Raw genomic sequence first — 14,869 nt, 5'->3', positions numbered from 1 at the left:
ACTCATTTGACAGAGACAGACAGCAAGAGAGGGAACACAAGCAGGGGGAGTGGGAGAGGGAGAAGGAGGCTTCCTGACGAGCAGGGAGCCCAACGTGGGGCTTGATCCCGGGACTCTGGGATCATGACCCGCGCCGAAGGCAGACGCCTAACAACTGAGCCACCCAGGCGCCCTGAAACACAGAATTCTTGTTTTAATAGGCATTACAACAGTATTACAGTGTCTTCTTTTGAGCTTTTCGCCCTCATTACTTGAAGATCTAAATCGAGTAGGAGTCTGTAATGAGGCCTCTGGGATAGGCTCTGACTCCATACAGATGACGTGTAAGAGGGGAGTGATACCTGGTGGTTTTTCCATCACTGGAGAAGCACCGTTGGTACTAGGGGAAGTGGCAGCTGCTGTCACACCTTCTGCAGAACAACCAACCACTGTGATGCCCCCCAACAGGCTGTCCGTCTCTGCTGAGCTATTGCTGGTCATGCTGCCACATAAAGACGCTTTGTCTACCTGTCCAGATTCTGAAAGCTCTTCTCCTGCAGGGTAGTCTGTTTCTCTTGCTCCTGAAAAACAAAATAAACCTTTTTCTAATAGCTAAGTAAATTAAGGTTTGAAATAAGAGCGCAAAGACGGGACAAACAACTACTTAAATACACCGCCAGCATGGTAACTTTAGATTTTATTTAATTTAACCTTCACAAAATGAGAAAGCAACTTCAAAAGTTAAGATAATACTTCTATTACTGCAAGCATAACTAAACATGAAAATGTCAGAAGTGACACTTCTGTTCTTAATGAGTTCCTCAGCAGCCACCTAATGAGGTTAAAAACAAGGAAATCTAATATCCGACGAGTAGGTAAAAATAATTTTTTTTAATTATCAAGAATACTATTTGCAATATGGACTTCCACCACTATTAAAAGCTCATCGCCCTAGGTGTACACAGGTCTTAAGATATTAGTAATACATTGAAAAACTGAGCATTTACCATATAAAGATAAATTTCTTCAGTTTCCTTTATTCAGAAGGCTGTTCTTATTCATAGCACATTAAAATATTTTGTTGCAGTAAAATATACATACGTAACATCAAACTTGCCATTTCAACATGTTTAAGTGTACAACCCAGTGGCATTATTTATTTACACAATGCCATGCAACCACAACTATCTATGTCTGAAATTTTTCCAGAACAGCTTGCAGAAAATGTGTCCCCATTAACCCTGTTCCCCGAGCCTTCCCCGCCCCTATTCCTATTAATCTCTAATCTACCTCTGTCTTTATGAATCTGCCTAGTCTAGATGGCTCATATAAATGGAATCATACAACATCTGCCCTTGTGTGTCTGGGTTACTTTGCTTAGCATGCTTCCAAAATTAATCTATGTTATAGCATGTAACAGAATTATATTCCTTCTTATGACTAAATAATATTCCATTATGTAGACATAACGTGAGCACCCATTTTAAACCAATGTTTTAACATTATGTAATATTCAATCCATAACTTCAGAAGCCTTCTCTTTCTCATCAATCTAAATAGTCCCTTGCTCTTTGTCCACCAGGCATCTTCTCAAGTTACCATTGTTTTATTCTTTTTGTAATATTTGAAAATCTTATTTAGTCATTTATTTCCAGTCTATTTTTGGTCCTCTCCAGCTAGAACATAAAAACTGTACCTCCAAAACAAACAAACAAACAAAAAAAAACCTGTGCCTCCAGCAAACAAGTCAGTTCCTGTCAGTAAAAAGGTGTAGATGGTAGGAAGAGAGGGACATGGCTTCCTCTTACCTGGTACACTTGCTATACACAGAACATGAGAGTTGCAAACAGTGAAACTGTCTAGGATGTTGCCTGGTTGAATAGCATCAATAATGATAACTTTTGTAGCTGAATGAGTGCTGGTACAGATCCAGACTAGACTGGATAATTCTTCTTGATTTTTTAACTCCTTCTGCTGTTCCTATGTATACAGAGTAAGAAAATGAATGTTTAAAATGATATGTATGTGTACATATTCATACAGCTGTGCTATAACAGTAAAGGGTAATACTGTTTTGCGTTTGTTTTCAGATTATTTGAAAAGGCTAAAAATACAACCACCTTTCAATATTAAATAGTAGGGTAAAAAATATGAGTTAAAGCAGGTTAGTGATAAAAATGTTCTATATCTTGATTTTGATGGTTCTTAAACGGGTATATACATTTGTCAAAACTCTTCGAACTGGACCCATTTCAAGTGTATATACCTTATCATATGTAAAATACACCTCAGTAAAATGGATCTAATATAGGTTTTTTTTTTTTTTTTTAATTTATTTATTTGTTAGAGAGAGAGAGAGCGAGCACAGGCAGACGGAGTGGTAGGCAGAGGCAGAGGGAGAAGCAGGCTCCCTGCCGAGCAAGGAGCCCGATGTGGGACTCGATCCCAGGACGCCGGGATCATGACCTGAGCCGAAGGCAGCCGCTTAACCAACTGGGCCACCCAGGCGTCCCAGTAAAATGGATCTAAAAGAGAGCGTAAGGAACCTGCATAATAATCCCAATTAGAAGCTGGACCAGAAGTTAAGTTTTGAACCAAAAAGCTACAACCAGGAGGTCAAACGTTGGTGCATACACTTACCTTAAGTTCCTGGTCTAACTTGTCTAAGCTACTCTGGGATGCACTTCGCTGTTTACTGCCTTCTGTATCCAAACCAGCAACATCCTTGTAAAATACACTTGCTCCAACAACAGAACCACCATCTCTGGTCTTCCCACCTGATAAATTGACTCCAACAGCACACCACAGCTTTTTGGGTTTGAAAAAAGGCGGGGGGGGGGGGGTAAGTAAGTCATTTTCTTTCTAAAAACGTTTAGAACTTTACACATTTCTTTAAAAATCTAATGATTATGAATATAGGTCTTTTTGTTGTTGTTGTTCCTTTTTTTCAAGTAAACTCTCCCCAGTGTGGAGCTCAAACTCAAGACCCTGAAATTAAGAGGTGCACGTTCTACTGAGTCAGACAGGCGCCCCATGAATACAGGTCTTTAATATTCAAAGTACCCCAGTTTAAAATTACAAAATAAACAATAACCGCACCCACAAAAGCAGAATTTAAACTTTTCTGGTTTTAGAAAGAAAATCCATCCAGAGTTTAAGAAATATTTCCTTTAACTTCAAAATTAATTTACCTTCATTGATGTATCTTTCTCATCTAGAGGTCTGAGATAGACGGGCACAGGTAGATTTTTCATCTTATTTTCCCCCTGGCCATTGGTCACCTAATAATTGGGGGGGGGTTAGAGAGAAAGACACATTGGTAAGTCTCATCAAAAGTGAGCTCACAGAACCACTGAGCCATGGGCAAGCAATGCTGGTACATCCTTCCTCTTTGAAATCATGTCCAAGTTAATTCTGTTATTCTTATTTGAAAAAAAAGCAGAAAGTCAAGTGGCAGTTAGAAAAAATAAACAAGATACTATGGGAGCTCAGAAGAGATACACTACTTCATGTACACGTTAGTATATTTGTGTGTGTGTATGTGTACTCATGTGTGAGTCTTTCAGGGAAAGTGAATATGGAAGGAGACAAGTAAAGCTCCTATAAACCTGAACTGAGGTTTAAGTCAACAGTTTAGAAGGTTACATGACAATGGCTTCTTAAAACTTCTAAAAAACAAAGGTTTTTCTGAACACCTGGGTGGCTCTGTCAGTTAAGAGGCTGACTCTGAATTTCAGCTCAGGTCATGATCTCGGGGTCCTGGGATCGAGTCCTGCATCGATCTCCCTCTCCCTTTGCCCCTCCCCTCTCCCCTGCTCACCCTGCGCATGCTCTCCCTCTCTCCCTCCTTCCCTCTCTCTCACTCTGAAATAAATAAATAAATCTAAAAAAGATATATATTTTTTAAAGATTTTATTTATTTATTTGACACAGAGAGAGAGAGATCACAAGTAGGCAGAGAAGCAGGCAGAGAGAGAGAGAAGCAGGCTCCCTGCCAAGCAGAGAGCCTGATGTGGGGCTCGACCCTGAGATCATGACCTGTACTGAAGGCAGAGGCTTAACCCACTGAGCCACCCAGGTGTCCCTAAAAAAGATATTTTTCAAAAAATGAAATCTTTAATTAAAATACAGCAAGATACACATGCAACTCAATAGCAAAAACAAACAAACAGATTAAAAAATGGGCAAAGGATCTGAATATTTTTCCAAAGAAGATACAGACCACCAACAGGTACATGTAAAGATGCTCAACATCACTAATCATTAGGGAAATGCAAATCAAAACCACAATGAGGTATCATCTCACACCTGTCAGAATTGCTATTATCAAAAAGACAAGAAGGCAAGGATGTGGAGAAAAGCAAACGCTATGTACTGATAGTGGGAATGTAAACTGGAGCAGCCATTACGGAAAACAGTACGGAGGCTCCTAATAAATAAAAAAATAGGGGTGCCTGGCTCATTTAGTTGGTAGAGCATGTGACTCTTGATCTCGGGGTCATGAGTTCGAGCCCCACACTGGGCACAGAGATGACTTTAAAAAAAAAAAATTAAGAACAGAACTATACAATCCAGCAATTCTACTTCTGAGTATTTATCTGGTGAGAACAAAAACATTAACTTGAAAAGATATAGGCACCTCCATGTTCACTGTAGCATTACGTATAGTAGCGAAGACATGGAAACAACTTAAGTGCCCATCAATAAATGAATGTGTCAGGGAAATGTGGTTTATAAATACAAAGGAATATTATTTAGGCATAAAAAAGAATAGTAGTTTTCCATCTGTGATAACATGAATGGAACTTGAGGGCATTATGCTAAGGGAGGTAAATTTAGACACAGAAAAACAAATACTGTATGATCTCACTTCTGTGTGGAATCTTAAACAAACAAACATACAAAGCTCATAAACACAGAGAATAAATTGGCGGCTGCTAGAAGCAGGGGTGAGAGACAGGTGAAGTGCTTCGTAAAGGAGGTCAAAGGTACAAACTTCCAAAATCAGTCCTCGGGATGTAATGTCTGGCACAGCAACCATAACTAGTAATACTGTACTGCACAATTAAAGCTGCTAAGAGAGGTTAAAGTTCTCACTACAAGGAAAAAAATCTGTAACCATGTTTGCTGATGATGTTAACTACAGTTACTGTGGTGATGATTTCACTATACATAAAAATATCAAATCATTATGTTGTGTACCTGAAACTAATATGTCAATTATCCCTCAAAACAAAACAACAAAAAACCAATGGATTACCTCAAGTCTGTGCACCTGGTAAACCTCCTGTTGACCCCCTGCCTCCTCACAGACTCAGGCATTTCTTTTGAGTTCTGAGGCTCCAGAAAACAGCCTGAGAACCACTACCATCAACCCTTCTGCAAGTGTGTGCCAAGTCCACGAACTTAAAATGAGCAGGTTTGAGACAGGTATTTAAATTCCTTCATGCCCAGACATACTCCTCTCCCCTAGCACTTCCCACTAGATGCTCGTACCATGTTCACACCTTACCTGTTTGTACTTCTGAGGCAGACTCCAGCCAAAAGCCTGCACTCTACCATCTTCCTTCTGAACGTGGGCCTTTACCTGCCGATACTGTTCTCTCTTCTGTTCTCTGCGCGAGGCTAAACTAGCTTCAGTTCTAAAATGCAAAGAAATTTCCCTTTTTAATTAAGGGAATATAACAACAGCAAATCTCCCCTTTCCTGCTGAGGCAGCAAAAATGACAACAAAAAAATTATAAAATTTCAGTTAAGATTACTTCAGAGATCTGCCTTTCTAAGAAGTGTTATCCTAAAGCTGGCCTTTTAAAGTTGTGCAGTGGGTACAGCGGTCAAACTTTAACAGACTGGCAAGCAGCTTACTTTATTATGTTGAATCATCAGCCATCCGATTTCTATTAGGTTTCAGATTTTGGCCACATGAAAGGGAAAAATTCTTAAATATTTTTAGTTCCTCCCCTTTCTTTGTTCATTCAGCAAATATTTACTGAGAATTTTCTCATGCCAGGGAATGTGCTAGAAGTGACTAAAGATCAATAAATCCATATATTCTTAGGAAGATAATAACGGTTAATTTCTGGACACCACTGCTTTCTTTCAGAAGACGGAAATGCAAACTAACTTGCTGTGTATGTCTTAGTTAACAAATCTGTGTGTCAGGCACTTTACAAACCCTGGGTAATTTAACCCCAGTGCCTCTGAGACAGGCTATCATACTCGATTTACAGCCAGAGAAACTGGGGCTAGAGGTTAGTTTGTCCAAGTTCATGTTCACCTAATGAGCAGCAGAGTCAGGAGGGAAAATCAACTTCTGACACCAAAGGAAATGTTCAAACACTTAGGATAAAAGCTTATATAGGCCTTTAACGTTTTGCTAATATTTATCAGTGTTATTGAGCAGCAACAAAGAGATATTTTAATAATTTCTTCTGTTTATGAAACCTGTGAAATGCAATTTTCATAAAAGATACTGACTACAAGTAGTTAGAGGTAGGCAGCCACATTACAGAGATGGCTTCTTTATAGACTTATGGGCACCTTACCACTGATCTGATAACGGGCAAGAATGTTCTGAATTATTAACTTATTTGGAGCATAACCACTAGTCCGCAAAATACTTACTCTTCGCTAAGGAAATCAAAGGCTTTGGACTTATCCCCAGGGAGCTGAGATAGGGTGCTGCTTCTTTTCTTGACAGAAGGAGTAACATGAGAGGTGGGTGCATTGTATTTCAAATTAACAGGTGGTTCAGGCTTCTTAGTAGTATTACTTGAGGAGCTGAAAAGTCGGCTGAAACTAAAAAGAAAAAAGTGAGAGAGCGAGAGACAGCAAGAGAGAGCACCCACTAGAGAGTGTTATTACATGCACTATAAAAAACAATCCATAACTTTCCATAAATTCCAGAGAGCTTTTACAGGGCTGTGAGTTAGAAACTGGCAGAAAGAGTTTTTGTAGTCATACGTTGCATCCTTAGCAATAACTCACAGCCAAACTCAGACATTCAGGAAAGAGGAACTATTGCTTAGAATGGCAGATCCTTGCACTTTAATTAGCAATTCACATAATGAAAGGAAGAAACGCTGAAGTACAGGGAACTTCTTGTAATGAAGGAATAAGATGGGTCCTAGCTCTTACTTGGTAAGTAGTTGTTAAATAGCAAGGTTATAGCTGCATGGTTTGAACAGAAGCTTAGTTTGCCAGTTCTAAAAGTAGTAAGAAAGTACTGAAACACTTACTATCATTTTAACACACATCTTATACATTTTCTCATTAAGCTCAAATTACATATCTACCTTCATATCCACTTAAAAGAATTAACACTTCTATTAATAGCAGATTCACCAAAAAGGGTAAGTTTAAAGTATAGTAAGTGCGCAGTTTTTCCGGCATGAACATAATTCAACTCTGAAACACACAAACACACTCACTACTCAAACCTACAGACACTAATTTCTATGCTTTACTTTGCAAAGTTCCTTACAATCACACAGCCAGTGAATCCATACAAACTATTTACTGAGGATCCACGTAATTATCACTCTGAATAATTCCCCATAATTTTTATTTAATTTAGCAGAAGATTCTACCAAGTGCATAAGCAACAGGATGCAGCTTACGACAGCATATGTTTGTCCTCAAGAATAGCCTTACCGAGCTGGCATGCTACATATCAAAAAGAAAAAAGTTCAACTTAGCTATATACTCCAAATTTTAAAAAGAAAGGAGACACAAAATCATTCTCAGAAATATATTTTGACTATAATCTTGTCTCAAAGTGCTCTCTAATGTCTTTATGTGTTTTTAGATACTTACAACTGCCAAATGCTTGACCTTTTTTTTTCCTGCATGGCTGGATTTTCTCTTGATGCACTATATTTAAAAAGAAAAACAAAGAAAGAAAAAATGTTTTATCAGTGAGGTGTTTTAGCTTTTTATCTGAAGAACAGGGGACACACCAAAGAGTTCAGTCCACTGACCAAGACAAGACTGTCATCTCTGCTGAACAGAGTCAACATGCCTGAATGTAAATATTAAAAAAAAAGATTTATTGAAGAGAGATATCTTCAATAAAGGTATTATCTTCAATTATCTTCAATAAAGGGAAAAAGATATTCTCCCTTTTGTCAAAATATTGTCTTGTGAATCCTTAGCTTTACATAAAGGTCTTGAATGTGCTCATGCTCCAGCTCTCATAAGATAACCTGTACCATTACTGTTCTGACGGGTCATTTTTCATAGGACTAATACTTCCCATTACTGAAAAGATGACCAAAGAAAGGGATAAACTGGATTGACAGGTAGTTCAAGAAAATTTCAGAAAATAAGATGCTCCAAACTAATTTAGTAAGGTTGAAAGGATTCTACTCTCATTATCAGGGCTCACTTTCCACATTTTTTTTTAAAGGACTAAATTGAAAACATCTTTTAATTCAATGGAAAAGTTAAAAAAAAAAAGACACCACTTTTTTTTCACTTGTGGACTACCACATGGCTGCTAGAATCAGAAATAGCAATGAAAAGGGGAGCCTGCTGGGGAGCCTGGGTGCACAGTCAGTTGAGCATCTGACCCTCAGTTTCAGCTCAAGTTGTGATCTCGGTGTTGTGGGATTGAGCCCCATGTTAGGCTCCATGCTGGATGTGGAATCTGCTTGTGATTTTTCTTCCTCTCCCTCTGTCCCTCCCATTTGTGCTCCTCTCTCTAAAATAAATCAATCTTAAAAAAGAAAAAAGGAAAAAAAAATAAAGGCCCTCTATATACCTCAATTTTTAAGAAAGATTTAGTTATTTATTTGAGAGAGATGGTGGGGGGAGAATCTCTAGCAGACTCCCCCACTGAGCAGAGCCCGATGACACAGCCCAATCTCATGTCACCATGATCATGACCTGAGCTGAAGCTGAGTCAGAGGCTTAACTGACTAAGCCACCAAGGCACCCCGTGTCCATTTTAAAAATATTTATTATTGATGTAAAATCCATTAAATATTTGAGTTAAAGACAAGCTTCTTTTTTTTTTTTAAAGATTTTATTTATTTCTTTGACAGACAGATCACAAGCAGGCAGAGAAGCAGGCAGAGAGAGAGAGGAGGAAGCAGGCTCCCTGCCGAGCAGAGATCCCGATGTGGGGCTCGATCCCAGGACTCTGAGATCATGACCGAGCTGAAGGCAGAGGCTTTAACGCCACCCAGGCGCCCCAAGGACAAGCTTCTTAGTACATTAGCTTCTTGACCAATTAATGAAGATTAGAATACTGATCTCCTTTCTTCTCAGCAGCAATTACAAGTTTAACAAATCATAAATGTGCTATACAAAATATTTTCATTCTAGTATGACACCAGTAAAGGACATACAAACTGTTAAATAAATAATGTGATCACAAAGTGAAAGTTGGAGGTTAAAAAATATGTTCATAAACTTTAAAACAATGTGTCAGTGTATCTGTACTATTATTGGTAAATCTGACGTGGGAATCCAAACTCAAAATATGGGCAACTTCAGGGGCAGCTAGTTCACAAACATTTCATGAGCTTTTCCTGTTACTGAGAATATGGCCATTAGATGGCAGCATTAGATGAGATCTAAGATCAGATCAGTGAAGATGTCCACGGAAAGTACATTTTGTATAAACAGCCAGAAGGGGGTGGGGGCAGGGAATTGGACAAGAGTATTTTACATAAAGACAGAGAGTAAAAATGACTTAGTTTTCTGGGTGGCACGTGAAATTCGTATCTTTCTCTGGCATTACTGTAAAAAAGTAGTGTCAATTTCTATATTCTTTTGAAAAAAGACCATCATTCCTAAGTAATAATAATTACCTTTTAGAGGTCATGGAAACATTCTCCAAGCACCCTTTACCCAAAAGGCACTCATTTTGATCACACATACTGTCCCTAATTCCTAGTGTTATTTTAGAAAGTATTTCCTAGTAAACAGAGTACGAGGTTTGGATCCCCAAGACTGGACTCCAGTTCTGAGTGAAGGAATATTCAAACCTAGGAAACAATATTAGAAAAGCGCCAAGAGGCACATCTCGTACGAACCGAATCATCTCTGTCCATCGAACAGCTTCCTGAAGCTCCATCAATCTCTCCTTATATTGGTTTCTCTCCATTAGAACGCGGGCCATTTCTACTCTAGTAAACCGCTTCCTCTGGGCTGTGGGAATATCACTCTACAACAAAAAGAACACTGCAGATCACTCTGGGAGCCTATATCTATTTTTGGTATTATGTTAAACTTTAGCAGAATCAAAGCTTTGAAACATTTCTTAATTTCTCATCTACTGGATCATTTAATGAAAAACAACCTAATATAAAAATAAAATCAATAAAGAGATTTTATTAATTACTTATGACTGAAAAGAGGTAAACAATTTAATTTCTGAATAGAAATACAGATATTTGAACATACTATAAAGGAAATACAAAGAACAGTGTAGATTCTGAACTAAAACCAAGAAAGATGAACAAAGTTAATCTGCTAACATAGATTTAACATGCTTGCCTGGAAATGTTCCTCTAACAACATTATTTTAAGTTGATATTCTTTAACAAATACTAATTATTCAGCAATTTTTTACAAGTTAGTTTTAGTTCCGAAAGGGGTTAACTTATCTCAAACTACTCATCATCTACATATATTGGCTAGGTACCAAGGCACCCAATGGAAATACAAGCTGGAGACAAATGTATTAACTATAATTCTTCTTAGAGAGAGTGAAGGATGTGAGTGTGGTAAGACTCAAAGAAGTATGCTCAAGTCAGCTTTCTTCTACTGTAATTCCTAAATGCTCTTCTGAGGAGGAAGACTGGTTTAATTATAGGGCTTTTGTTTTGCAAGTGTGAGTAAGAAAGAGGCTGAGTTTAGCCCTCGGGGACCTCCTCCTCTATCCTCCAGCAACAACTTTGCCTCTCCTTCAAAGGAAGTCAAACACCAAAGGAGTCAAGGACTCTGAATATTATCAAACATAATGCTGAGTAAAAGTAGTGGATCTCTAAGTATGAAATAAAAAACAATGAAAATTAAACCATATTTTATAAGGATACATATATGTGTGACATGATAAAATTATTTTTTTTTATTTTAAGGGAGCTCTAGACCCAGCGTGGGGCTTGAACTCACCACGACTCCAAGATCAAGAGTTGCACGCTCTACCAACTGAGCCAGCCAGGTGCCCCCCCCAAAATCCTTTTTTTGAAAGGTAAGAAAATGATAAATACAGGATTGTGGTCTCTTCAAGAGGGGAGGTAGCTTCAATGTTTGATAATGTTCTAGTTCTTAGATTAAGTGGTGGGTTCATTATGTTAATTTATTATGTTTCATAACTTACCTATGTTACATATATTTTTGGTATGTACCAAGTATTACATATTTTTAAAAAAAGAAAGATTGCAGGGGCATTAAATAATCATTCTGTACAGGGCACCCTGTACAGGTGCTGTGATGCTAATTATATTGTTAAAAACTCATATTTAGTCTTTTGTATCTACATATGTTGAAAACAATATAAGCTGACTGCCTATTACTAAAGTTTTAGAATTCATCTTTTTTATGTTTAATACTATTAAACAACTTTTATAATACTATTACACAACTTTTATAATCAAGCTTTCATATTTCTAAGTAAAAATTTGAGACAAAACAAACAATACTAAAATCAAAAATATTGCGGCTGGTCCTTGAGCTTGACCATGCAAACAAGGTCACAGCACAGAGCCACAGAAAAAAAATGAGCACACCACACATAGCCAGAAAGCTCAGCCTCTAGATACCACGTGGGAGAGTGCGCTGTCCTACTCATGACCACAAAGAGATCTATATCCAAAGCTTCATTAGTAAGCTTTCTTAAAAACCAAAAAGGATTAAGAAAAAAACCCGACATCATAAACCTACATCATCATCATCTTTTGCTTTTTGCCGTGCATCTTCGGCTTCTGCGCGAGCTCTGGTGGGGGAAAAAAAAGAACATGTTATTTGAGTTGTGTTCATCTTTTCAAGGAATGAAAGAGTAGGTCAAAAATTTTAATTGACACCAAATGATTCTTCTTCTCTTTCCAGAGTATTTAGTTCCCTTCACCTAGGGGAACATTAGTGTGGCACTGTTCTCAGAAAAAAAAGTATTAAAGAAAGCTGGGTGAAAGGAAAACAATGTTTCTAATTTTCTTATGAGCAAATTTTCAAATGGTTCTAAGTTTTTTCACTAGGATGGTGATAGCCACAAAAAGTGACAATGATAAGGCTGGGCAAGCAGAAGGGTGCGCTTACAGCAGAGCCACAGGGTACTAGGCTCCCTTCCCCTCCCAGCACCTCCTGCTGCTCCTGAATGGCTGGAAAGGGCCACCCACTGGGGCTAGAGAGGGCTACCAGCTGGCAGAGCTGGCCCAGAAGGAGTAGGGTGGGGTGGGGTGGGGGGAGACACACTTGTGACCCTTTGTGGCCCACCGGCAAAGACCCGTCAAAGACAGAGGCATTCAGAGCGGCCGAGGCTTAAACTTACTTCCTAAGCTCTTCCTCCAGCTCCTTGTTCTTCTCCTCGAGCTTCAGCTTGGCTAGTTTCACAGCCTCCAGCTCCCCCTGCAGCACATCTTTCTCGCAGGTCAGCTCGTCTACCTTTGCGATCAAGTCGTTCTTCACTACATTCAAAGCGTGTCTAAGAAACACGTATTTCGCATACACCGTTACAAATGGATACCCTTCCTGCCTTTCAGCTTATTCTCTTAAAGATGAAAGTAACTACACAATCAAAGCTAACTTAATATTTTGAAGATCTTCTACCCCGTGTTGTTTGTAGATAAAGATAAAAAAACACACAACCATCGAAGTTTTTACTCTTCCCACTTAGCGAAGAATAAACAGGGAAAGCAGAGCAGACCACCAACTAACAAAAATACCACAATTAACTAAGATGAAACTTCTACAAATAGCATCCATAAGGGTACTATTGTTAAACTCAAGGAAAAAAAAATCAGCTAATCAACAAATTTATCTTCGAATTTACCTTTAATAATTAATGAGAAAAAAGTATAAACCTGGGGCGGAAATCTGGGGGGAAAATTCTTTTTTTTTTTTTTAATTTAAATTCAATTACCCAAGGTATAGCACTGGTTTTTGATATAATGCCCATGGAAAAAATAAATCTAGGAAAAAATAAATAGATCTAGTTCTTTTGCGTACAGGTGGGCATAGTGCCTCATTAACTGCATTCTATTCTGGATGTACAAATGTTCCAAAGTTGCTCTGACACAGCAAATTAACAAAGGGAACCGGGCTGCTTTTCCACAGGACTCAGGACTGCCCCACTAACCAAGACTCCCATATGTTTGAGGTTCTAAGGCCCCACAAATTACACTGAAAACTGTCAACTATGGAGGACAGCTGGGCGGTGGATAGATCAAAACATTTATGTAGAACTAAGGAAACCCCAGGAGAAAAGATAATAAAATAGGCATCCTCGGGGAGGGAGCAAAAAAAAAAGCGTATCAACTATCCAAGAAGGTTAAGAGAAAGATATGAATATCTGTAGGGTGGAAAGGAGATGAAAATCTATTTCTGTAAAAACCAAAGCAACAAAACCTATCCATCAGGGAAATCAGGTCCTATTGCCCATTTACTCCTGTGTGTTGGGTATGCACACAAACCAAACACATGGAGAAGGCGAACAAGACAGGGGAGCTAGACTGTAGTCATATGCTGTGTTAAACTGAACAAGCCGCTGACCAGATGAGAAAATTCAGTATCTTACATTCCTTGTTAAAATTCTGTATATAGTATATATACAGTGTGTGTGTGTGTGTGTGTGTGTGTGTGTGTGTGTATATATATATATATATATATATATATATATATATATATATCTCTGTATGTATATAGGGGCCTACTACCTGTGATCTCTGCCAAACAAATCAATAAATAAAAACCTTTTTTAAAAAATACATTAAAAACAATTTCTGTGGGGTGCCTGGGTGGCTCAGTGGGTTAAAGCTTCTGCCTTCGGCTAGGGTCATGATCCCAGGGTCCTGGGATCGAGCCCCACATCGGGCTCTCTGCTCCGCGGGGAGCCTGCTTCTTCCTCTCTCTCTCCCTGCCTCTCTGCCTACTTGTGATCTCTGTCCATTGGATAAATAAATAAAATCTTTAAAAAAAAAAAACAAACAATTTCTGTATATAGGGACGCCTGGGTGGCTCAGTGGGTTAAACATCTGCCCTTGGCTCAGGTCAGGATTCCAGGATCTTGGGATAGAGCCCGCATCAGGCTCCCTGCTCAGCAGGAAGCCTGCTTCTCTCTCTCTGACTTCCCCTGCTTGTGTTTCCTCTCTTGCTGTCTCTGTCAAATAAATACATAAAATCTTAAAAAGAAAAAATTGTGTATACTGGGGTGCCTGAGTGGCTCAGTGGGTTAAGCATTTGTCTTGGGCTCAGGTTATGATCCCAGGGTCCTGCTCAGCGGGGAGCCTGTTTCTCCCTCGCTCTGGCCCTCCCCTCTGCTTGTGTGTGCATGCTCTCTCTCTCTCTCATATAAATAAATAAAATCTTTAAAAAAATTTGTATGTACTTACTTGGTTTCCAACAGTTGTGTATTTTCTAATATAAGATTCTCAACTTCACGACCCATTCCTACCAAAAAAATTTCAAAAAATAAATAAATAAAACCTTTCAAAAAATTATCAAAAATTATATAAATTTGTATTATAATAAACTAGATACCCAAATTTTAATTTATAAATTGTGTCTATCCTTTAGTATTTTTTCTATAATTTCTTTTGATATATCTACTTGTATAGGTTATAAAATTATAATTATCCATCAAAAAACAAAGATTTTGTTAGCCAATTCTTTTTAACGGTCTGTATTTTGTTTCTCATAATTATTTCAATTGATCAAGACTTTTCTG

At 38.3% G+C, this 14,869-nt stretch overlaps 1 protein-coding gene across 6 annotated transcripts in view; it reads right to left on the bottom strand.

The window, feature by feature from the left end:
- The window catches only part of SPAG9 (sperm associated antigen 9), a gene marked incomplete at its 5' end in the record, with an annotated part of 139,796 nt that overhangs the window by 25,078 nt on the left and 99,849 nt on the right, over positions 1–14,869 (bottom strand). For all 6 annotated transcript variants that reach the window (XM_080826253.1, XM_080826254.1, XM_080826256.1 and 3 more), the window contains 11 exons: positions 342–560; positions 1,788–1,959; positions 2,620–2,787; positions 3,171–3,260; positions 5,492–5,621; positions 6,604–6,777; positions 7,795–7,851; positions 10,020–10,150; positions 11,872–11,923; positions 12,476–12,628; positions 14,535–14,592. In XM_080826253.1, coding sequence (XP_080682379.1) covers positions 342–560; positions 1,788–1,959; positions 2,620–2,787; positions 3,171–3,260; positions 5,492–5,621; positions 6,604–6,777; positions 7,795–7,851; positions 10,020–10,150; positions 11,872–11,923; positions 12,476–12,628; positions 14,535–14,592 — 1,404 coding nt within the window. The remainder of the gene's footprint in view (positions 1–341; positions 561–1,787; positions 1,960–2,619; positions 2,788–3,170; positions 3,261–5,491; positions 5,622–6,603; positions 6,778–7,794; positions 7,852–10,019; positions 10,151–11,871; positions 11,924–12,475; positions 12,629–14,534; positions 14,593–14,869) is intronic.

This window comes from Martes martes, assembly GCF_963455335.1.
Source record: "Martes martes genome assembly, chromosome: 16".
NCBI classification, from domain to species: Eukaryota; Metazoa; Chordata; class Mammalia; order Carnivora; family Mustelidae; genus Martes; species Martes martes.
Note: the sequence above shows the minus strand (reverse complement) of the source record. Positions and strands in the feature narration are given on the sequence as shown.